General features: G+C 41.4%; 1 protein-coding gene across 3 annotated transcripts in view; it reads right to left on the bottom strand.

The window, feature by feature from the left end:
- PLEKHG1 (pleckstrin homology and RhoGEF domain containing G1) overlaps window positions 1-25628 on the bottom strand; it is a 232287-nt gene that overhangs the window by 48003 nt on the left and 158656 nt on the right. For all 3 annotated transcript variants that reach the window (XM_081251048.1, XM_081251047.1, XM_081251049.1), the window contains one exon: window positions 12610-12710. In XM_081251048.1, coding sequence (XP_081107174.1) covers window positions 12610-12710 — 101 coding nt within the window. The remainder of the gene's footprint in view (window positions 1-12609; window positions 12711-25628) is intronic.

Genomic DNA, 25628 nt, shown 5'->3' with positions numbered 1-25628 from the left:
TTGGTGACCTCCCTCCTAGAGCTGTCTGTCCTTCCACTCCCACCTGGACAGGTGCTCTCCAGGCCTGCTGGGTCCTCTCTTCAACACCATCCTGATGGTGCCCTTCCCTAGCTCTCATATTGGATGCCTTGTTTCTTAAATACCATTTAAGCCATTTTGTCTCCTTTGGGAGATTCTACTACTCCAGTAGGGGTGACAGGCAGTACATTTTCTGAGACTCTTCCTGTTTCAAAATGTTCTGCCTTCACACTTGGCTGATAATATCAATGGATATAGAATTCTTGGTTGGAAGTTATTTTCCCTCAGTTGTCAGGGAGCTATGTGCTGCCTTATGGATTCTAATGCTGCCACTGAGAAGTCCAATATCATTCTGATCCGTGATCCAGGTTCCATGTGACCTGTTTTTCAATTCTGGAGGTTTTTGGAGTTTTCTGTTTGTTAATATGGTTCTGAAATGCTGTGATGGTTGGTGTTGAGGTAGGTTTTTTCATGCACAGAGCCAATTTGAATATCTGGGAAATGTTCTTGAGTATCAGTTCTTAAAATGACCCCTGGGTTCTTGAGATCCCTTCAGGAAGTCCGTAAGGTCAATATTTTTATAAAAATACTTTGACACTGTTAGATTTTTTACTTTCATTCTCTTGTGAGAGTACACTGGCCTTTCCAGAGGCCACGTGACCTGTGATATCACAGATGGAAAGTAGAAGCAGATATGAGAATCCAGCTGTCTTCTAGTAGGTCAAACAGTAAAGAGATTTGTAAAAATGTAAAACAATTCCAACACACACAAAAATGTTAGTGGGAAGAGTAGTAAATTTTTCTAGAAATTTGTGGATTTATTATTATTATTGAATACATTGATATCTTTCTCTTTTTAAATAAATTTATTTATTTATTTTTGGCTGTGTTGGGTCTTCGCTGCTGCCCACGGGCTTTCTCTAGTTGTTGCGAGCAGGGGCTACTCTTCGTTGCGGTGTGCGGGCTTCTCACCATGGTGGCTTCTCCTGTTGCAGAGCACAGGCTCTAGGTGCGCGGGTTTCAGTAGTTGTGGCACATGGGCTCAGTAGTTGTGGCTCATGGGCTCTAGAGCACAGGCTCAGTAGTTGTGGTGCACGGGCTTAGTTGCTCCGTGGCATGTGGGATCTTCCCGGACCAGGGCTTGGACCCGTGTCCCCTGCATTGGCAGGTGGATTCTCAACCACTTAGCCACCAGGGAAGTCCCCATTGATATCTTAATAGTTTCTCAGTTTTAATTTCTGTCATGGTAAATGAAACATCATAAATCATAAACAAAAAGGCTTTTTGGGCACTTAGTAATTTTTAAGCATGTACAGATCCTGGGACCAAAAAGCTAGGGAAACTCTGCTCTTGAATTATGGCTTTAATGCTCCCTCCCCTCCATTAGATTAGATACTTTAATCTCTCTCATTCTTCCTCTCCTATTTTCCATCTTCTTGTTTATCGTTCTTTTTTCTGAGAGACTTCATCTTTATTTTCTATCCCTTCTACTGAATTTTTTCATTTCTACTATCTGAATTTTAATTTCAAAGTGTGTGTGTGTGTGTGTGTGTGTGTGTGTGTTTACATGCTCTTTGGGTGCTTCTTATGTTTCTATTCTTATTTTATGGGTGCGAAAATCTTCTCTTATTTCCAAGGAGATGGTGAGTTGATGATGATGATTTTGGACTTCTCTTTCCTGCTTTTTGCTCAACTACCTTTCCTCTGATCATTTGGGCTTCTGTTGTTCTTGTTAGAGGTTCTCCTCAGATACCTGAGAATCTTCATTTATCCTTTCCTGTTTGAAGGTGAGACACCACAATGCCGACCATAAACTCTGCACAGAAGTGGAGCTTTGCACAGGGTGCTCCTTACTCAAGGCAGTGGTTCTCAAACTTTTTGGGGTCAAGACCTATTTACCTCTTAAAAATTCTTTATGTGGCTTATATCAACACATTAGAAATTAAGACTGTTATATAATTTTAAAAAGATCAATTCATTTAATTATAGATTATACATTTAGTACATGTTAATACAAATAACTTTTTGTGAAAAATAATTAGATTTTATAAAACAAAACAAAATTTAATGAGAAGAGCAGCACTGTTTTACATTTTTGCAAATCTCTAATATCTACCTTAATAGAACACAGATGGATGCTCATATCTGCTCTGTGTTCAACAGCTTCACACAAATATGTCATTGGAAAAGGGAGGAGTATTTTAATAGCCTTTTAGGTGAGTATGTATATCTTTCTTTGATAAGACACTGAAACTCAACAAATGGTAGTTTCTTCGAGGTTTGTTGGAGTCTGAAACCATTATATACTATATCTTGTTACATTAAAATCCATTGATGCATCTATCTTGTACTCTGAAAGGAACTTTACCAGTGCATGATTTCAGAATAGTCCCAATTTCAAACATTCTTTCCTAATATTCCTATAAAAATATGCCACCTGTAAGATTATTTTTGTTTTGTTTAAATATAGTTCTGATATTTGTATCAATATCTTTTATAGAAAGATGGGTGTGATTAAATTAAAGACAGTTGAAATCTAATCATTAGGATCTAAATACTGAATGAAGTAAGAGAAAAGATCAAAGAAAAAGAACAGCCAAGGAAGCAACATATCTGGACCAGTGTTTTCCATTACTGGAGGATGGAGTGCCCTGGATATAGGTTTTGTATCCAGGTCTTTCAATATAAATCCTCTTTCTGAGCACAGAAGAATTTTGAGCAGAATCCATCATGTTACTACTTCTCAAGGCTTAATAGAAATACTCCTTGACAATATTTAACTCCCTGTGTTCTCAATGTTACACTCATCAAGCTACCCTTTGAGCTTTAATTTCATCTCCAGATTGAATCTCCTGGTAGGAGCAAGTGTCTCAGGGGATCCACCCAGGCTCTAGTATGGCTCACCTATAAATGAATGGCCTTCATTTCTCAACAACCAGACCTGGGAGGGAGCTCAGATACCTTCCAGTCCTACCCCTTAATTTTAAAGTGAGAAAACCATGACTCATAAAAGGGAGGTGGCTTACCTTAGGTCATACAGCTAATAATTAATGGCATAACTGGGGTTAGTATCAGGGCTTTTGAATCCCAGTCCCACACTCTATGATAAACACATCTATTGAAAGATTTGTTTCCTGATTGACTCAAGAAAGCTGAGGGCTAGACTCTGCATCACAGTGTCTTCAACCTCGTACTGCCTACCTGGAAGGCCTTGTGTGAATCACTTGGCTCGCTTTCCTTTACAACGCTTTTCTAAAATAATGGAAACAGCGGGGGGTGGTGGAGGAGCATTGGGGCAGTCATGGAATGTTCTCTGAGGAGGTGATATCTGAGTTTGGGGAAGGATGGAAGAGAAAGTCATTTAAGAAATTGATAGCGAGTCTAAGGACAGAATGAACATGGTGTGTTCTTATGTGAGGTGTAGAAAGGAAGCCACTGGCTGGTGTTTGGTGAACAACGGGGAGTGTGGGAGATACGAAAGACGACTAAACATAAAATAATACATCATGTACTATGGGAACTCAGATGGGGCCATGAAATGTGGGAGATCAGGGACTCCATAAAGACCAGAAACAGACGGTCATTCTAGAGTTACAGCCTAATGGGGTGAGGACTAGGTTTCTCACTGCATCAGTGTAACTAATGAATAACTTTACAAGTACAGTAGCAGGAAGGAGTGACTCACAGATTGTGTTTTGTACTCAAAGCTAAAATTAGTCATTCTACCTTCAGGTTTGGGGTATTTTCCCTTTTCCCAGAGCAACTGTTCCAAATATTTCCTCCTTTTTGAGTAGGATTATGAAAAAGAAAATAAGATTTCTTATTTGAGTTCAAGTCCCTTGTCTGATGGGCAGTTAGAGGAAACACAGTTCTCTTTTACAGAACATATTCCAGGTAAGACTTTCTCTGACCACTGATGTGGACTTGAAGTCAGGAACTGTAACACGACCTTGAAGATTCTATTGCCTTACATTGAGCAAGATTCAGGAAAAGGGCCTCTCCCCTTCCAGTGTGCAATAGACCCTAAGCACCACTTCCTTTTCCCACCCACCCAACTAGGTCAGCTGGCATTTTAACTTGTTTGCATCCAGAGGCACACGTGCATGAGGGAATAGAAAATGGGGTGAGGTTAATAGTACCAAATGCTCCATTAATTTCACTGATACATTAGCACTGGTCTTGAAAAGTCTACAAGAAGAAAGCCTGCAGGTAAAAATATATTTCTACCACTGTGCAGTAGTTGAAGACATTTTGGTGGTGTGAAAAGGCATTAAAAGAAAAGATAACTGCCCCCACCTTTCCCTGCCTTACTGTTGTATGTATCCCATGATTTGTTTTCTAAATTACATTTCAAAGGAGAAAAAAAGCATGGCCCAAATAATGTTTTTGTCTTAAGACATGTTACTTGCTCTGTGATGCTTTCACTAGCCCCTCAGACAAAATTAATTGCTTGTTCCTCAGCATTCTCAAAGCATTTTTTTCATTCCTTGATTATATGACTTGTTGCCTCTGCTACACAATGAGGTCATTCATCTTTATACTACTAGACTTAGCCCAGTGTTTTAAACACGGTAGTGACTCAACATAGGTATACTGAATAAAGAGAAAGGGTTAAAGGAAAAAGGAAAATTTTACTCTCATCTTTTGAGGAAGGAAGAGAGCTTATGATTTTAACTTGCTAAAAACTAATTTAAAAACAGAATTCCAGTATGGAGGAATGGTCTCTGCTTCCTCACTCTTCATCATTAAAGAAAGATTCAAATTACTGTTTAGATAACTCTTCTGTATTCCAAGAGAGGGATGCTGTGTAAAAACAACTAACATCTCTTCTTTCGTATGCAGTTAAAAAAAACACCCCAAGTTTTGGGAGTTTAGGGGCAAGTTAAAATGGGGAAAGTGGTTTCTTGGACAAAGCTTGTTTCCTGACCGTTTGGGAATTTCTTCCAGACACCAAACCAGTGTCTTAAATTTCCAGGCTGTTAAAGGGATTATGAGAGAAAGATTTGGCTATAAAAAAGAAAGCAAAAACGAAATCTCAACTGTATTCCAAAACAGTTCATGTTGGAAGATTTTGTGAAATAACAACTTGAATCTAGTAATATGCCAAAACCGAACAAAGACAGTACAAGGGGGACTTCCCTGGTGGTGCAGTGGTTAAGAATCTGCCTGCCAATGCAGGGAACACAGGTTTGAGCCCTGGGAACATCCCACATGCCACGGAGCAACTAAGCCTATGCGCCACAACTACTGAGTCTGTGCTCTAGAGCCCACGAGCCACAACTACTGAGCCCATATGCCACAGGTACTGAAGCCCGTGTGCCTAGAGCCCATGCTCCGCAACAAGAGAAGCCACCGCAATGAGAAGCCTGTGCACCGCAATGAAGAGTAGCCCCCACTCAATGCAACTAGAGAAAGCCCACGTGCAGCAACGAAGACCCAATGCAGCCAAAAATAAATAAATAAATAAATTTAATTAAAATAAAAGATAACATTAAAATAAGAAAAGTATCTTAAAAAAAGACAGTACAAGGAAAGAAATTATACACTACTGTCATTTATGAACATACATGAAAAAGTGCTTAAAAAAATACAAATCAAACTCATTATGCATAAATACATGAAACATCATGGCCAGGTAGGGTTTATTCTAGTAGTGTATATATGATTCAAATCAGAAGGCCTATTAATATAATTTGTCATATTATGAATAGGAGAAAAATCATATGCTAATTTTCTTACAGGATGATTATGCATTCAATAAAATTCAATTTTCATTCACACTAAAATCTTAGCAAAATAGAAAGAAGTGTCTATCTAAGTCTTGGAACAAACATCATACTTAATGCTAAACAGTTAAAGCATTCCTGCTAATGTCAGAAAAAAGATAAGAATGCCAACATCTAATCAACGTTGTATGGAAAGACTTACCCAAAGCAGTAAGACAAGAAAAAAACATAAGGGGTAGAAGAACTGTAAAGGAAGACAAAAAATTCTCCTTATTTTCGGACACTACTGTCTACACAGAAAATCCAAAAGGATCTATAAACCATTACTAGAACTGTTGGGACAGTTTAGAAAGTTAGTTGGATATAGTATCAACATATAAAAATTAAAAGCATTCCTACATGACAATAATGGCTAATTTAAAAACAGAAGAATTACTCTAGTCAAAAATAACATCAAAAAGAATAAATTTTTAAAAGTCACATGTATGAATGTGATGGAGAAACTATAAAACATTAGTATAGGGCATTTTAGAAAAGCTTGATTGATGAGATATTTTTACAGATAGGATGACAATATTGCGAAGATGTCAATTCTGCCAAAATTAATCTAAAAATTAAATCGAATTCCAATAAAAGTCCCAACAGAGTTTTTCATGGAACTTGACAAACTAATGCAAAAAAAAATCACTTGGCAGTGCAAAGAGTTAAGAAATGCTAAGCCATTGTTGAAGAAGAGCAATGTGGATTTAATAATTAAGACAATGTGGTATGGAGTAAAGATGGACAAAGAGACCAACAACAAAACAAAACACAGAGCCCAGAAACAGGACCGTACATACACATAAACTTCACCTAGGAGGAATGTGGAACTACAAATCGGCATAGAAAGGACGTACTTTTCAGCCTACGGTGATGGGACCATCAGCTAGCCATATGAAAATAAGGATTTGGATTTCCTACCGCAAACCATACTTGCATCAATTTTAGTTAGATTAAGGACATAAGTGAAAAGCAAAATTTTAAGACTTTTAGGAAAAATATACAGTATATTTATGAACTGAGAGTAGGAGGTAATTTTTTAAACAAACACAAAATCCCCATACTATAAATATTATATTTACTTAGAGTAGTCAAACTTATGAATTTTACAACTTATTTTCAAAGAAACCATAATTCAAGTTAAAAGACAAGTCTCATACTAAGGGAGGATTACAACTCACATAGCCCACAACGATCTCCAGGGAGAATTCATCAAGAACTCCTATACAACCCTAAGAAAAAGAAACATCCTGGGACTTCCCTGGTGGCGCAGTGATTAAGACTCCTCACTCCCAATGCAGAGGCCTGGGTTCTGTCCCTAGTCAGGGAACTAGATCCCACATGCATGCTGCAACTAAGGGTTCACATGCCACAACTAAGGAGCCCACCTGCCACAACTAAGTGCAACCAAATAAATAAATAGGTATAGGTATTTTTTAAAAAAAGAAAAAGAAACATCCTGACAGAAAAATGATCAATGGGTATAAACCAGAAATTCACAGAAGAAATCAAAGTGGCCAAAAAAACAAGAAAAGAGGCTTAGTCTTAACTGCAATTGGCAAAATGCAAGGTAATGTATCCCCCAATGGAATATTATATCACAGTTAAAATAAGCAAAGTAGAGCTATAAATCTCAAAAGCAACGTTGAGTGAAAAAAACTTCTAAAAGGTTGACACGATTTACGCCATGTTTGAAATAAGTTAAAGCATGCTATGTATTTTATTTTTTTAATTAATTAATTAATTAATTAATTAATTATTTTTGGCTGTGCTGGGTCTTCATTGCTGTGTGCAGGCTTTCTCTAGTTGCAGCAAGCGGGGGCTACTCTTTCTTGCGGTGTGCGGGCTTCTCGTTGCGGTGGCTTCTCTTGTTGTGGAACACGGGCTCTAGGTGCGCAGGCTTCAGTAGTTGTGGCACATGGGCTCAGTAGTTGTGGCTCACGGGCTCTAGAGCGCAGGCTCAGTAGTTGTGGCGCATGGGCTTACTTGTTCCACGGCATGTAGGATCTTCCCAGACCAGGGATCAAACCCGTGTCCCCTGCATTGGCAGGTGGATTCTTAGCCACTGAGCCATCAGGGAAGCCCTGTATTTTAAATAAGTACTTACATACATAGTCATGGCAACAAAGATCATACTTGGGAATGAAACACCAAGTCTTGGATAGCGGTTATAGTTATAATGGTATTTTGAGCCAGATTGTACTGGCTTTTCTGAGCCAATTCTGTACATCTCTTCCTAATTCCATGTTCAGTGATGTCTTCTTAGTAGCTTTAATCTGCAGTGATGGGTGTGTTTCCACCAGAGAAACTGGCAAACACTATAAATCCCAGATTCCCCCTCCCTTGTCCTCACCCTGGAGAACTGGTACACCAGCACATCACTGTGCCATTCTCCACAGAGTGGGATGCCGTTGGGAGGGGTATATCAGGGGACTCAGTATTATTTGTAATGCCTTTAGGCTTTCAAAAATTTCTAAAGCAGGGACTTCCCTGGTGACGCAGTGGTTAAGAATCCGCCTGCCAATGCTGGGGATATGGGTTCAATCCCTGGTCCAGGAAGATCCTACATGATGCTCAGCAACTAAGCCTGTGTGCCACGACTACTGAGCCTGTGCTCTAGAGTCCACAAGCCACAACTACTGAGCCCACGCGCCACAACTGCTGAAGCCTGCATGCTGCGCCTAGAGCCCGTGCTCCGCAACAAGTGAAGCCGCTGCAAAGAGAAGCCCGCACACCACAAGGAAGAGTAGCCCCCGCTCGCCGCAACTAGAGAAAGCCCACACATAGCAATGAAGACCCAAAGCAGCCATAAATAAATAAATTTTTAAAAAAAAGAATTTCTAAAGCAAATATGGCACAAAGGAAGGCCTTGATAGAGTGAGGGTGCTCCACGGGTGTTTATCATAGTACTCTATGCTCTCCTGTATTTTGGGAATATTTCCTAAAACCAAAATCTAATCAGCTGAATTTTCCAGGCCAAAATAAACCCATTTTCTTTTTGCCCTCTTTAATTTTAGAGTTTTAAATCTTGCTTAGTTGGGTACAATAGTATTATATTATGTTGAGAAACCTGGACCTGAACTAATAACAGAAACTTTAAAATTATTTCAAGCCTTAACCATAGATGTGCCAGATAGCTGTATCTTTGAAATCAACTGATGTAAGGTATAGAAAAGAGGATTCATAAGAGGTGTTAACATAAAAAGTTACATCAATACTCTTATTTAATCAAATATAACAGCAAAGACATTTGAGCTCTAAATTTAGAGTCCAGATTTAAGAGAAAGGAAATAAAAGTGAATAGGGACAAAACAGTACAGACAATTCAACTGTAAAATTTAAAGAGGAAGATGCTCTTGAAAATAATTAAAAATAGTAAGAATACCAGTTGAGATCTGACAAAACCACGTGTGTTCAAAATAGGCTAGGTTGGATTTCTAGCTCTATGTCCTTGAGCAAAGGACTTTCTACACTGATTCCTGTGTCTAATCAATGTGTATATATTTCTGCATCTTATCTACCTCAGAGCTGTTAAGAGGATTAAATGAGACAATGCATGTTCAGGATATATAAAAATGTGATGTACAAAAGGGATAGGCATGAACACGGTCACATGAATTGTGTCACTACACTGACGCCACATATATCATCATCCTGACTCAGGTTTATTCTAGTCACCTCTGACTTCCTCATTCAGAGAACACCAAAGAAAAAAGAGAACAGAGAGAGAACCAACTCAGGCATATAAAGATCTTCTCAGTCTTCCAGCTTTTGCAGCCAAGGTCCCTTTTGGTTGACATCGGGGGCTATTTCAGTCTTATCTTCCTTTAAACTAGGAAACACATGAAGATGTAAATGCCAGGGAGTAGAAACCTGTTCCTGGACTATGCCATAAACCAAAACCTGAAAAGCAGGGCTCTACTCTGGCAGGAGAGCATGCCACTTGATGCCTGGGGTTTGCAGTCAGAGAAGCCCAGACTTGCATAAAGTGTAATGCACATAAAGCTCCATGGCCTCGGGCAAGAAGCAAGCCCTAGATAAGCAGTCATTACAGTCCACTTACAGCCAAACCACCAGAAGGCTTCCGCCAGGGCCCCCCAGCATCTAGGCCTTGTTCCTCTTCCCGGGTTACTGTGCCATTGCTGGGATCTGGGCGGAGAAGCCACTCAGGGGCTCCTGGATTTTTAACCTCAGCGACTGCTAAATGGAAGCCTGCTCTAATACCAGCATGTTACTAACGGACACACAGACTCTAAATTCCCCAAATTCAATTTTTTTTGTTTTTAGACTGTACCACCTGGCTTGTGGGATCTTAGTTTCCCAACCAGGGATCAAACATGGGCCCTTGGCAGTGAGGGTGAGGAGTCCGAACCACTGGACTGCCAGGGAATTCCCCCATTTCAATTTTTTAATGCTCTTTCTCTGGTTTTTTTTTTTTTTTTTTTTTTTTTGCGATATGTGGGCGTCTCACTGTTGTGGCCTCTCCCGTTGCGGAGCACAGGCTCCGGACGCGCAGGCTCAGCGGCCATGGCTCATGGGCCCAGCCGCTCTGCGGCATGTGGGATCTTCCTGGACCAGGGCACGAACCCGTGTCCCCTGCATCGGCAGGCGGACTTTCAACCACTGCGCCACCAGGGAAGCCCTCTATTTTCTTATTATTGTGTTTATTTTATCTAGACAGTGTTTCTCAACCATGGCTGCATATTACAAACATCTGAGGACCTTTTACAAAATCCTAATGCCGTGCTCCCACCCTAGACCTAGAAGTTCTAATCAGAACTTCTAGGAGTAGGAGTCATCATATTCAAAACAAAAAACAAAAAAACCCCACACATACATACACACACACGATCCTTCCCAGATGACTCCAGTGTGCAGCCTGGGTTGAGAACCACTGTCTTGGAACGTGCAAATTGGTTTTCAAAGTCTACTGAGTCAAATGAAAAGAGATGTTGCAACACTGGCCTTTTTCATATCCCAGGCTTTCAAAATTAAGGGATGAGTTGATGTAATTCAAACATGTCTCCCAGAGGCCAGGCTTGGGCTAGGTGTTAGGGATCCACATGGATGTTAGGGACGGCAGAGGAGATATGGATCCTACCCTCAAGGAGCTCACATACACCAGCTTCAGTGAGCAAAGAGGGGGAGGATTTATAATTTGCACTATGGTTGAGTCACCCAGTGATAGGGCATTGTAGAACTTTATAAGGGGATTTTACTATAATAAAATCAATGTCATCATCACTGGTTAATATTGTGCTGTTTACCCTGTGCTGGCACTGACTGAGGCACATGAAGTACCTCAGCTCACTGAAGTTTCACAATAACCATGTGAGGTAGATATTCCTATTGTTTCCATTTGTTTCTTTATTCCACAAAAGTTTGGAGGGTCCCATGAGCCAGACTCTGCTTAAGGCACTTGGGTAGTAACAAAACTGGTAGATCCCTGCCCTCAGGGGGTGTTCTGTGAGTGGGGGTGGGGAGGAAGGAAACAACAGACATAAAAGTCAATCACAGAGTATGTTAGAAATTGCTAAATGCCAGGAGAAAAAGAAAAAGTAAGCAGGTAAGGTGGTGTGTGCTTGGGTGCCGGGTTAACATCACTGAGAAAGGAAGTTTTGAGCAAAGACTTGAAATGAGGGAGTTAGGTACATTCTACAGGTCTTTCTCCAGTACATTCTCCAGATCTTTCTCGAATTATGATGGGGTTATGCCCCAATAAACCCACTGTAAGTTGAAAATGTCATAACTTGGAAATGCATTAAAATACGCTTAACCTACCAAACACGAAAGCTGAGCTTCGCCTACCTTAAATGTGTTCAGAACACTTACATTAGCCTACAGTTGGGCAAAATCATTGAACACAAAGCCTCTTTTATACTAAAGTGCTGAATATCTCACGCAATTTACTGAATACTGTATTGAAAGTAAAAAACAAAATGGCTGTAAGTGTATTGGTTGTTTACCCTCGTGATGGCGTGCCTGACTGGAAGCTGCGGCTCACTGCCCGGGAAAACATCAAAATTCAAAATCTGAAGTACAGTTTCTACTGAACACGTCTTGCTTTCACACCATCGTACGGTCAAATCATGAGGTGAACCATCATAAGTCGGGGACCACCTGTATTCTGTTTAAAATTCCCCAGAGAATATATACATGGCTCAGCTGGCATGCAAACCCAGAGATGTTGGAAACCAGTCTCTGCTCTTTACCTGCCTACGACCTGGTCTTCCAAGAAGTACCACGATACATTATAAGAACTGATTTGCCTGCCGCATCCCCTTTGGCTCCCCGTCTGCCTTGTTTACTATGATACTTTTCTAAGCCCACTGCCTGCTACACAGCAGGTACTCAATACATGTTTGAATTAAATTAAGCATTGTAAATTTTAACTATTAATTAATCTGAATTAATATCTGTTACGATTAAAGTATTTATTGTGTGTTTACTCCCTCCTGCCCACTCCCTAGGCAGAAGAAAATTTTTAGAAAATCCAGCGGAGGTGGGGTTGCTGCAGACCAAGCCAGCATATATTTTTGGATGCCCTGTTCACGTTCTATTGTGGAAGAAAGATGCCTCTGCTCTGTCAGGGTGAACAGGTCTCTTCTCCGAGCCAGGAGGATGGAGCGGGATGGGATTTTGGATAAATGTGAGACTCATATACACACAAGGATGTTTCCAGGTAGAAGATTTCACATGGCATGATAGGCCACAAAAATCTATGAAGTCAAATCAGGGATTTCAAGTAAGTTTTCCTAGGCCACATTCATTTGAGAAAAATTCATAATGTTCTTATGCAAGAACAATCTTTTGAGTATTAGCTTACCTATTAAAGTGGTAGATATCCTGTATGTTTCCAAAAAGGGCTGATCTTTCTTCTGCCTCCAGAGGAAGTTTCGTTTGGTCCCTGATGCAGTCAAGGTAATCCTGTGAAACCAATGAGAAGAATGTCTTAAACACTCCTGTCCTTTTTCAAGTCATCTTTAGTTATGCACGAGGAATCTTTCATATCCGTTACAAGTAATTATTATACTAATGTGTGCATTAACTCTACCATGAGAAGGCAGAATCTCTCTTTTATTAATAATGAAATACTTCCCTACTTACAGAACAGGGAGTTTGAGCAAGGAGAAAGAGTGTATGTACATTGACATACCTACGCCCAAAATGTATTAGTGCTTCCCTAGATGCATAATATAATGACCACAGTTACTGAGAGAGTCAGCGTTTTGGCGGACAACATTGCCTGCTGTTTCCTTGACTGATTTATATGATAAAAAGAGACTCTCAAATTCATACAGTGGGAAACCAGAAATAAAAATTCTGAAAATTGGGAATTCCCTGGCAGTCCAGTGGTTAGGACTCAGCGCTTTCATTGCCATGGCCAGGGTTCAATCCCTGGTCATGGAACTAAAATCCTACAAGCCATGTGGTATAGCAAAAAAACCAAAAAAACAAATTCTGAAATGTGACACAGTTGGTTTAAACATAACCTTTAAAGTCAGAAAGCTATCAGTTGCTAAAGTCTAGAACTAAATTTACCCTCAAATACCAGATTATTTAAAAAAAACTTTTTAAAATAAAATAAGCATGTCACTCACTCATGCTATCCAGTAGGCCATGTTAAGGAGCCACAGACAGCTTGAAAGGATTTTATATATTTTAACATGGAAACAGCTCCCCATGGAGCTAACGTGGGCTCAGACCCACAGTGGGTTAAATGGGCGTGGCTTAGAAGCTATTTGAACTGCTGAGAGGGGGGAAATCTGCTCTCCACGCTGTGTGCTGAGTCCATAACTGAGTGTCCCCCTTCCCCCAGCCAGGCTTGAAAAGAGAACTCTGTAGGAGGTAAGAAAACAATAAAGAAAAAAGTGAAAACAGCTGAAATAACGTAAAATCAAAAATAAATACAGTTCTCCGCCCTGGGCTGAACAATGCAGTATGGCTCTCCACCAAACGTCACCCGGAGTTCTGCAGCACTGGGGAAGTCACCCTGGGAAAAGTCAGCCAGACCCTGAAACTCCGAGCACTCAACCACATTCCGATGGCCAATCACAAACACAATACTGTTTAAGCACAACTAGTGAAAGGAGAAGCTGAAATGTAAGAACCATCAGATAATTGTTGCTTTTGTCTTTTAATAAGCCACAGCCACCCTCTCATGCCCTTCATGTTCCTCAAATGAAAAACAGGCCAGGCTTCATCAGGAACTGTCTCCGTAGCATGGTTCACAGACTGAGTCATATAACTTACCATTCTGCTTCTTTATTGCTAAAATCATGGTCATGCAGGAACCGATGTTCATAAGCCTTTTTATGTTTTAACAAGGTTGGTGGTAACATCTTTTCTTTTTCAGAAAGTGGTCATCTCAATAAGAAATTAGACTCCCAAGGTTTAAGTGTAATTGTCATTAAAAACCCACAAGAGGGCTTCCCTGGTGGTGCAGTGGTTGGGAGTCCACCTGCCGATGCAGGGGACACGGGTTCGTGCCCCGGTCTGGGAAGATCCCACATGCCGTGGAGCGGCTGGGCCCGTGAGCCATGGTCGCTGAGCCTGTGCGTCCCAAGCCTGTGCTCCGCAACGGGAGAGGCCACATCAGTGAGAGGTCTGCGTACTGCAAAAAAAAAAAAAAAAACCCACAAGAGCAAGACCCAGCCTCCTTACTTTTATGAGTGGAACCATCAGAAGGAGCTTGAGTATCTGTATAGGCAGTAGAGATAACGCCCAAATAAGAAATGCTAAAGAAGGCTAGAATTGAAGAGTGTATTTTGAACAAGTATAAATCTAACTTAGGCTTCCTCAAAAAAAAAATGTATTCCTTGATAGTTTCATAAAATTACACGTGGCACAAAGAGATGGGCTAATATTTAACTGCATTGAATGCTTATATTTGATAGTTGTTTAATACTTTGATCAACATTTTAAAAGGACACGTCATATGCAAAATTAAGAAGGTAAAACAAAGGTTATAGATGAATACGAAATTGAAAAGTGAAACAGAAGGATATTGGCAGGCGTGATCCACACCGAACAGCAGCGTGAAGACTGGGACATAGATGACGCATATATTCCAGATTCACCTGGCCAGCTGCAATGGGGTTTAAGGAGAAAAGGAAGAATCCTTTTTCTCACTTCAAATGCAAAGCTGGTCCATTTTGCAGAAACCTGATACTAAATTCTTCATGTCACGGAAAGACTGAGTTAAGGGGGTTGAAGAATTTCATCTGGGGTGAGAGACAAAGAACCATGGCCCACTTCCAACAGAGGATGGCCCATCTCCAAATGAAAGAGCTTCAAAACCCCAGAGTCCGTGGTAGAGGAACTAGATTTTAAACGTTGCTTATTTTCTGAAATCGTTGAGAAAATGGATCGTTAGGAGTCCAGATTTTTGCAGCCCACTCTAGAAAACAGATCAAAGCCATATGGCCACATCGTGTTCCCCCACTGATCATAATTAAGTCTTTTAAATATGATACTTTAACCCTAAACCAGTTACTGAAAACTACTGTAGCATGCACTGCATTAGCAGCTGTAATTATCTGAAGCCAAAATGAGAGGTTTGAAGCTCAGTGATAATAGTTCATTCTGTGCTCATATGACAGAGTAAAGACACCAAAGAAATTTATTAGAGCCTGTCACGCTGCTTTTTAATTTTATTGGCTTGATGTCAGCACCTATGGTTACCCTACAGTTAACAATGAAAGATACATTTAGAACTTTTGTGCCGAAAACAATTATTCTCCAAGAGGATCAAAGAATTCACTCAATTTTGAGGAGGGTAGGGAGGAGATACAAAAAACAGCTTTACACCATTTGAAAAATTTTTTACTATACTACTATATATTTTACCTAAGGTATTTCTTTTCTCACCAACAGCTCCACCATTGTAAGATTTGTAAACGTGTGCCCTCTTCTCAATAACTTTTTCATTCCTGTGATGTCTGTTATTGAAAATATCCAAGTAAAGTTGAACTCGGTGCTATTTGAACTATGATAAATGGACAGGAGCCAGTTTGCAAACTGTTACTGATCTACAAGATAGATAAGTGCAGAACTTGAGAGAAAGCATGTAGAAACTTTTATAGCATTTTGACAGAATGATATTTGTTGAATCTAATGATAAATTTGGGCTTGTGTTTTGCATGTCTGATAACTTCTATTTTGTTTTTCTAGTAATTCATTTTTTGTGGTGTTTTACAAAAGTGTCAGTGTGTGGCTGATAGGAAAACACACATGCGCGCTTGTCCCGCACCACAGATAGTTGAGAAGGTCTGGTCTAGACAACAGTCCAGCAGAGATGCTGGAGAAAGGATGCTTCCAGAACTGGGACAGAATTCAAACTCAATGTCCTTGGTAGCTCGCTTTCTTTCTTTAAGATGCCCTGAAAGAATTAAGCTAATACCCCCGTGCCTGTCTCCCTTTTTTCCTCTAAAATAACATTTAAAATTGTAATCTGTTTAATATGAAAATGAAGATAAACCACAAGAAAAGATTCATTTAGATCGGTACTTCATATTTTTTCTACTCTATCTCTTTCTTGAAGATACACTGTAGAAACAAAATGAAGAAAATGTTCTGCTCCTAAGTCCTCTTGCTCAGGTTTCAAAATTCTCTCTCTTTGGCTTCCTCTTTTTGGTCTAGTTTTTGTGTTAGCGCTTCCAAATTCTAAGCCCTTTGTTATAACTCCTGTGTAAGATTTTTAGTCTTTATTTTGGAGGATGCATCTTCTTTGGTTTCTCCAACTCGTCCGCCTTTACTAGAAAGTAATCATTTGTTTATATAAAACCTGTCTCCAAATTTCATGTATTACATTGGGATGCTGTTGATACTACAGTAACTTACATTCATGTGTCAATTTACAGTTTAAAAAGCACATTCACATTTATTCATACAAACCCTCCTTCTCTCCTCCTTTTGAGGTCATAAGAATGCATGCCAAGTTCTGTTTTACAAGGTAGAAATTAAATAAAATGAATAAAACATGATCCCTTCCCCCAAGGAGTTCCCTGTGCAGTTGAAAGACAAGTATAAACAAATAAGTACAATACAGTGTTTAGGCAGCATGACTGATAAATATTCAGCACATGGGAGAAGAAGGCAGAGGAGGAAGTGGGCAATTCCAGGTCAGGGAGAAGTCTTCTAGAGAAGGTGATGGTGGAGTTGAATCTTTAAGGATGACCAGGGGTTAGAACAGAGAGAAACTAGAAGGAGACACAACACCCAGGAAGATTGAAAAGAGTAAAGGGGCACATGGTAGCGAAATGCAGGGTGCAGTCAGGACACTAAAAGGAGCTGAGGGGCTTCCCTGGCGGTCCAGTGGTTAAGACTCCATGCTTCCAGTGCAGGGCTTGATCCCTGGTCGGGGAACTAAGATCCCACATGCCACATGGTATGGCCAATAAAACAAAACAAAATAAAATAAAATAAAAGGAGCTGAGATGGGCTGAGGGAGCAGGACATGCGCATGTACACAGACCCTGCAGTGGGGCTGCAAAGCGAGAGAGGCTACAGTCAGGAGAGGCTTGATCATGGAGAACCTTCCGTGCTATTAGGTGGAGGCAGCCACTGACAGATGCCATGAGACCAAAGATCATCCCAGCATCAGAAAATAGAACATTAGCTATAAAACTGCCAGTTCGGAGGCCAGTTAGACCCGGACAGCAGCGCAGGTAAGACCGGAGCCAGTCCTCCACAAGTTCCACAGAGTGGAGCTGTATTTAATTAGATGTGGAGACCGGGAGAAAGGAGCCAGTCAAGGCAGACAGCTTTCAGGAGAAGGGAGTCTCTTCTCTCACCTTCGGCTCCGAGGAGGAAGGTGCTGTTCTCCTGGCTCCCAGCAAGGACACTGCCAGCCCCTCGTCTCCTTGTCCCGTTGGCTGCAGCTTGGAGAGAGCTGGGTGCTCCCTCCGGGGAGAAGTCTCCACCAGCTTTCATCCTTCCGAGTTTCTTTCCCTGGTGGCTGGTGAGGGAAAGCTAACCCGCAGAGGCCTTGGCAGGGCGGTTCTCGGCCTTTCCAGCCGACTGAGACCTGCATTGGACTGCCTGACACCCACATCAAACACTTCAAGACACCTCTGGGGATTCACAGTAAAAAGGAGACAAGGAATATCTTTTGGCCTTGCTCATCTACACGGTAGGTCTTCATGTGGCTCAGGGTTGCTCATTCTGCTCTTGTGAGAGAAGCCTGGAGAAGAAATACGCGTTTCATTTTCCAGTTGTTGCCTTCTACACAAATGGTGCCCTTCAGGAACGTCACGAGGGACACGACGGGTTCACAATCCCAGGGCCCTGCCCGAGTCCCCACTCACGTACTTTCCCTCTGCATTCCCGAGGGAACCAAAGAGATGAGGGTGGTGGTCTGCAGGTAAAGATGGCGCCTTGGTCTTAGACGTGCAAAGATGAGGCGGACTGTGGGACATCCCCAAGGAGGGGTTTGCACAGGATTTGGGAAGAAAAACAGAGTGGTCTGTTGAGAGAGCTCTTTGTGCGACTTTGGGCCCCATCTTATGCAGCAGTGACAGAAGCATGGGGCCCAAATGTCCTCCCACCTTCAGGGTCCAGGGGCACATCCAGTCCTGGCCATGAGAAAGCGGTTTCAGGCTATCTCAGTGCTAGCAAACTGCAACCTCGGAGGGTGTCAGCAGGTCATGGCACCTCCAGAGAGTCTCCCATGTTATGGTGAGAACACCAAAAATCCCTTGTGGAGGAGCGCAGCAAGGCAAACTGAGAGCCGCGAGGCCTCAGGCGGCACAGAACCCTGGCCCACACTGATGGGAGGTCATATCCCAAAGTGGGAGCACAGAGCCAGATGTGTGCTTCCCACCTTGTTCAGAAACAGTCTCAGGAAAACCCAGGGGATAATGGAGTCCCAAATCCAGTGACTAGAGAGAACTGCAGACTGATTTGGAAGTGGGGTAATAGATGAGCATATATTTTGAGACGCTGGGATGTAAAAGAAGGAGAGTGGTAGGGCAGTAACCGGAAGAGATGCAGGATCAGGGAGGGTCAATCGATTGATCTGTCCATCCATCCATGCATCTATCCATCCATGCATCTATCTGTGCATGCATGCATCCATCTATCCATGCATGCAACCAACCACCGATGCATGCATGCATGCATCCATCCATCCATGAACAGGCTGGTGGGAGGTGTAGGGAAGAAGAAGATGGAGGGAGGAAGCCTAGAATGATTGGAGGGGATAACTGGCAATGGTGAACACAGAGGAAGACAGAAGGTGACTGTAAGAGCCAAGGTGAAGGGATGAGATGAAAGGTGGAGGACAGGAAGATGAGCACCTCTCTTGGGAAGTCTGGGTGGGGAGCACTGTCTATGTGACCAAGCTGACACTAGTCAGCTTCATTTGATGCTGTAGAAAACAAACTTCTAACAAGTCAGAGCATATGAAATAAAAAGTTTCCTATTCCTTCTCAAGGGCCTTCCCTCTCTGCCCAGATGTCACTTTCCAGAGGTAACTCTGGTTAAAGATGCGGTGTGCCAGATGTAGAGAACAAACTTATGGTTACCATGGGGGGAAGAGGGGGTGAGATGAATTGGGAGATTGGGATTGACATATATACACTACTATGTATAAAATAGATAACTAACGAGAACCTGCTGTATAGCACAGGGAACTCTACTCAGTGCTCTGTGGTGACTTAAATGGGAAGGAAGTCTAAAAAAGAGTGGGTATATGTATATGTATAGCTGATTCACTTTGCTGCACGGCAGAAACTAACACAACATTGTAAAGCAACGATAGTCCAAGAAAAATTAATAAAAAAAAATAAAGATGCTGTGTGCATGCTTCTGGGTCAGGTTCTGGGGCATAATTATATCTATAAAACATGAGATTTTATGCTCGATTCACAACTTTGTTTTTCCATTCAGTGTATGTAAATACACAGAACTCCTATACGTAAACATAGTTCTTTCATTATAACGGCTACATTGTATCCCATTCAATAGCTTTATTATAACGTACCTCATTATTACAGTAAAGATTTCGGCGGGGCGGGGGTGGGCACAGGCCTGTGTGCTGGGAACTGTGGGAAGGGGCGTTCAGAAATGAGTAAGATAAGACCCTTAACCCTCTAAGTTAGGGGTCTTATCTTACAAGGCAGTAAGGGAGAAAGAAACAAACCACAGGATAACAATTTAAGTGTTATAAGAATTATTTACAAAGGGCTGTGAGAATATAGAAGAATCCATTTTCAAAAGAAACGACAGGAGGTGGCAGATTCCAAGGGAAGGCAAGGTTGAGGATGGTCTAAGAGAGAGGGAAGAGTCTTACTCTGGAGCTGCTGGGTGGATGGAGGGCATTCCAGATCAGAAAGATGCTCCCTGGAAGAGCCTGCATTTGTGTGGAGGTTTTGAATAAAGAAGGAATGATTGGGATTCCTCACAGGGGATTAGATGCAGACTGAGGGCTGCAATTATTCGGATAGTTGCTTCAAATTTCCTCTGTTGATGTTCTTGTATATGTTGGTAAGAACTTATTTACTGTGTAGTGTGTTTAAACATTTAAGTTTTATGAGCTACTCTCTCCTTTACAAGCTGACTATTCAACTGGTTCACTTTTCCTTTTTTATAACAATGACCAGATCATAAAAAAGTTCATACTTTGGTGCTATATTTGAAAAATTAAGAAGCAGAAAAACTACCTATAATTGCAATAACATGGAGATTAAATACTTCAGTGTAGTTCCTTTCAATGAAGAAACTTTTTATCTTTCTTCCAAATAAACCACGCAACAGGGCTTACACTAACATTTCCTGCTGTAGCCTGCACATAAAGCATTAGAAGTCTAGTCTTCACGTTAATCTCTTTTCTTCCTCTATTGCCATCCATGGGGGAGGAAGATATAGCCAAAGAAATGAGACTGGGGGGTCTCCGGCCACCCCATCAGGCTGGAAACAAAAGCTCTTATGGTGGGAACAATGCTGTCCCTGAGTCTATATAACGTAGCGCCCTCCACCCCCAACACAGAGAACTGTGCTGAAAATACAATATAGCAGCAACAGGATGAATCTTTCTGCCAATACTGTTGCAGAGAATGGAGGAGAGCAAGAGAAAGAAGGGGGAAGGGGGAAAAGAGAAGAGAAAAAGAAGAGGAAAGAAATGAGGCAGGAAGAGAAAGAGGGAAGAAAGCGTGAAAGGGAAGAAAAAAGAGAAAGGAGAGAGACCCACACATGCAAGCACAGGAATGAAACCCAAATAAATTTCAAGTTGAAAGCAGCTTCTGTTGCTGATATGATGTAAGTTCTTATTCAGAGTTTTCCTAACCAATGGTATAGAGGCTGATCTTAATTGGCCATATATGGAAGTCAGTATTAATGCTCTGAGATATTTGAGTAAAAGAATAATAAAAAACAGGGAGGTTTCAGCCTCATTTACCTTCTATAATAGTTTCAGTACCTAAGACATCAGTAAAAAATGCTGAGAATGGCCTTCTGGCTAAACTGTGACAAATGACACTTGTGCCAGCTCAGTTCCCTCTATTGTTTCACTTCTTCCTCCTGAAAGAAGGAGGGGTAGGAGGTGCCCCCTGGGGAGGAGACGGGACAGCTGGACCTGGAAAGGGGGAGGGTCGCGTAGCTCGTCCCAGAAAGGGAAACTTGGGGAGGGGGTGGGGGACAGGAATCCTGTTAAAAACAGCAGTACTGAGTAGAAAGAGCAAATATCGGGGAATATTTGGTTGGTTTTCCCCTAAAACTAAAAGCAGAAAATATTTATGAACCGGTAGTTAACAGTAATCTAATGATATAAGCAAGATGTTAAGAAACAGGACGAGCATTCATATATTAAAGTCCTTAAAGTGAGTAGTTGCCCATCTTTTACTACACTTCCGACAACCATTATAAAAACCAATTGTCTTTACTTCATATTGATATCAGGAGGAAGAATGTGATGTACATAAATAAATCTAAAAATGTTATAATAATTAAGAAGCTGGGTACAAATATAACACTGAAATGAATCTCTTCTATTACCCTTAGTTATAACAAATAGGAAAGTTTGTCTCTTTTGTAAGAACAGCAAAAAAACCTTAGTTTTCTATTGCTCTGTTAAATTGCTTATTTAAATATTTATTTAAAAATTGTGCTTAGGGTTTTCAAATTACATCGACAATGTTCTCATATGCAAAAGCTCTTCTTAAAACAAGAGAGGTGGACACACACCCATGAAGAGGTGCTGCTGTATACTGAAATATCTTTCCATACTTATTTGAAACCTACCATTATTTTTTTCTCTGTACTCTTTAATCCGATCATCATTTCTAGCTACCAAAAAAGGAGGAAAGCATTTCTGGGATAATCTATGTGCTTACTAAATGTGAATAAATATAAAATATGTTTAAAATCTTCAAAATGGGCAACCAGAGAGTTTTCCAGGCTGCCTGCAGTAAAGCATGGCACCAGGGTCCTAGCGGGCGTTGACAAGATAGGGAAGGAAGTTTATTAACCACTCCTTTGAGCCCTTTTTTCTGACTCTTGTTCTGTTCTCCTCCTCACTGGGTTAACTTTACTTAGCATATACTCCCTTTTTACTCTCCAGGTCCTGAGCCAGGTAAGGAAACAGACAGATACAATTAGATGTGGCTATAATCCTTCAGGAAGAAAAATGAAGAAAAGGCTGATGAGTTAGCAGAGGGATTATGTCCTGGCAAATCTTTAAGTACTGAAAATAAGAAACCGATTCATCTTGAGACTTCCCTGGTGGTCCAGTGGCTAAGACTCCACGCTCCCAATGCAGGGGGCCCAGGTTCGATCCCTGGTCAGGGAACTAGATCCCACGTCCTGCAACTAAGAGTTTGCAGGCCGCAACTGAAGATCCCACGTGCCATAACTAAGACCTGAGGCAGCCAAATAAATAAATAAATATTTTTTAAAAAAAGAAAGAAACTGATTCATCTCAATTATAATCTCCACACTGCTGGTGTAATTTGAAACACGGTAATTATGAAAAATTAAATAAAGCCCAAGGGCTTTTGTATATGGGAAAGAAAATAAAAGATCAGTAAAATAAATTTATATTATTAGATCACCTGAGGTTTAACTCCTCCTCACTGCTATTTACTACTACTACTATTATTATCATTATCATTATTGTTATTATTATTTTTTTTTGTGGTACGCGGGCCTCTCACTGTTGTGGCCTCTCCCGTTGCGGAGCACAGGCTCCAGACGCGCAGGCCCAGCGTCCATGGCTCATGGGCCCAGTCGCTCCATGGCATGTGGGATCTTCCCGGACCGGGGCACGAACCGTGTCCCCTGCATCGGCAGGTGGACTCTCAACCACTGCACCACCAGGGAAGCCCTGTTATTACTATTATTATAAGGTTTGGTGATAGGTACTGAGCTCACTACTTTATATGCATTATCTCATTTAATCTTCACAGCAACGCCAGGAGGTGAGTCCCATTGTTAATCCCATTTTATTGGAAGCTTAGAAATGTTCAATTGCTCCCCAAGGTCACACAGGGTGCACGTGACTTACTTGTATTCAAACCAGGACCAGCTGACTATAGCTTGGCCGCCCAAACCCTGTACCACTGCTTCAAAGGTTTTAGTCCTTCATACAGTATCTTTAGACAGTAGAGGTCTGCTGCTGACTTTGGGACGAAATGTGGTTTTTATTAGGTATGAGTTAGGAGCCTACCAACATCACAACTCTCACTGACTAGGTGACTGCCGTGTGCCAGGATCGTCACGTACTGTATCCAAATTAATATTGGTCCATTCACAGGATGAAGTCACTTCCTTCATGTGTTCATCAACACACATCCCAGGCCTGCTCTTCCTCAGCCAAGCACTCCAGCTCTCAGCCATCTGCCATTTTACTTTCAACACTGGCTCACGCTTTCCCATTCGGCTCACAAGTTCTCTTCCTTCTTACTGGTGCACGGTTCTCTACTCCTTCAAAACATCCCCCTTTCCTTCCCAGTCCCCCCAACGTTGGTCGTTCCATCCCTCTTTATTTGCACGACTCTGTGTAGCTCTCCCCATAGGAACACACTCCTTTACAAAGCCAATCATGCAGAAACACTACACATGAATTTTTCCTGTTCTTTCAGCACCATGCTCCTTTTAAGTTTATTAAAAAATTTATACTATGGAGAGCCTGGAAAGCAGAGAGTTGAAAAGCTATAGAATCAGGCATCACTATAAAATGAAGATCAATCAGCAATGTAGAGAGAAACAGCAGCTCTGAAAGCATAGCTTTTGTCAAGGGAAAGGGTTGGTGTACGGAAATGAAATGTACAAAGAGGTACAGGACTCGTGTAGCAAAGCTTCCTTACGACTGTGGGTAAGTGACCCTGGAAGGGGTTTTACTGCTTCACAGGGGATCGTGTACCGTAGTCAGCTTATTAGAGTAACATGCTTTGGATGACAGTCAGTCTGGATTTTTGTTCTTGGTGCTCTGACCTCCTCCACCGAACTCTGCACATCACTTTGTACACCGATGGCTTAAAGGCCTTCACTAAACATCAAAATGTGGCCATGGATTTCTCAGCAAAACATTTCCTGTTTGCAAGTCAAAAACCACCCATACCTCACCTGAGGACTCTCAATTCTAGAGCATCAGACACCTGGAAATAAGGAGACCAAATAATGGTCCATTAAAACAGATACAGTCAGTTCTGCCACATACACATGACCAGTTAGTATATGCTTGACCTAATGACGAATGGGACAGTAATTAACTATATGACTTATTTAATGAGTTGGAATACTTTCTAGTATCTTATTATTATTATTTTTTCTAGTCTCTTATTGAGACAGGAACTGTGATATAGGTAATTCTCATAGCAATTGGTCTCTATACAGTAGGTGCAATTTATGCTCATTTACTTGGGACTCGGAAACATATAAAAGTTTCAACCAGGTCCCCAAGACAGGGGCTACCTGGACAACGTTAAATAGAAAGAGGAAAAAGCTGAAAGACATCACTCGACTTCCCATCTACTGAGTCACACACATTGATGATGACCCTCAAGGTCAAGCTATTCTACTTGAAAATTGCAATACAACGAGGCTGGATATATTCAAGTAAAGAACCTACACAGAGCCCGATCTCTTTATGGGCAGTTTTTCAAGGAGCATGAATGTGATTATACTCTGGCGGCATTAGGTAATCCATTTCCCTATGGAAATGCATAGGGGAAACGGTTCCGTTCATTGTATGGAAAACAATGAGCAGTTCTAAGGACATACCTTATTGCTTCTCTGGCTATACTGCTGTTGATCTCATTACAGCACAGTCTTAACCAGAAGTTATTTACTGACACAGAAACAGCCATGGGCTTGGCAACCTCCAGGGAAGTGGGAAGAAGCGCTATGCAGAGGGTAAAACAGGGTGCAGGTGGGCCAGCAGGACGGGACACTCCCAGAAACTTGACTTTCTTGAAGAGCACTGGGTCTCCTGAATGGGGTAAATTCAAAGATTTCCTTTTGTTGTACTGGAGGCCTGGTTCCAATTCCACCAAGGCCCACGGAGTAAAATGTGTGATTTCGGGAAAACGATTTTTTTCTCCTCTCTTAAATCAAAAGCACAATGTCCATGGGCACCTTATTACTTAGAACTGAAAGAGAGAGAGGGGAAGCAGGGGGGAGAGAGGGGGAGAGAGGGAGGGAGGGAGGGAGAGGGAGAGAGGGAGAGAGAGAGAGAGAGAGAGTGAGAGAGAGAGAGATCGACCTCATAGGATGAGGTTTCCATAAATGATTTTTCAAGACGCTGTGTAGGATGAATTTCTACAGCAGTAGTTTTACAGTCTCAACAGAAGGACATGACATGCCTTTTCTTGTCATCGATGAAGTTTCCATCTGCTGCAGATCTGCTTT

Source organism: Mesoplodon bidens (assembly GCF_964165515.1).
Source record: "Mesoplodon bidens genome assembly, chromosome: 12".
Classification (NCBI taxonomy): Eukaryota; Metazoa; Chordata; class Mammalia; order Artiodactyla; family Ziphiidae; genus Mesoplodon; species Mesoplodon bidens.
Note: the sequence above shows the minus strand (reverse complement) of the source record. Positions and strands in the feature narration are given on the sequence as shown.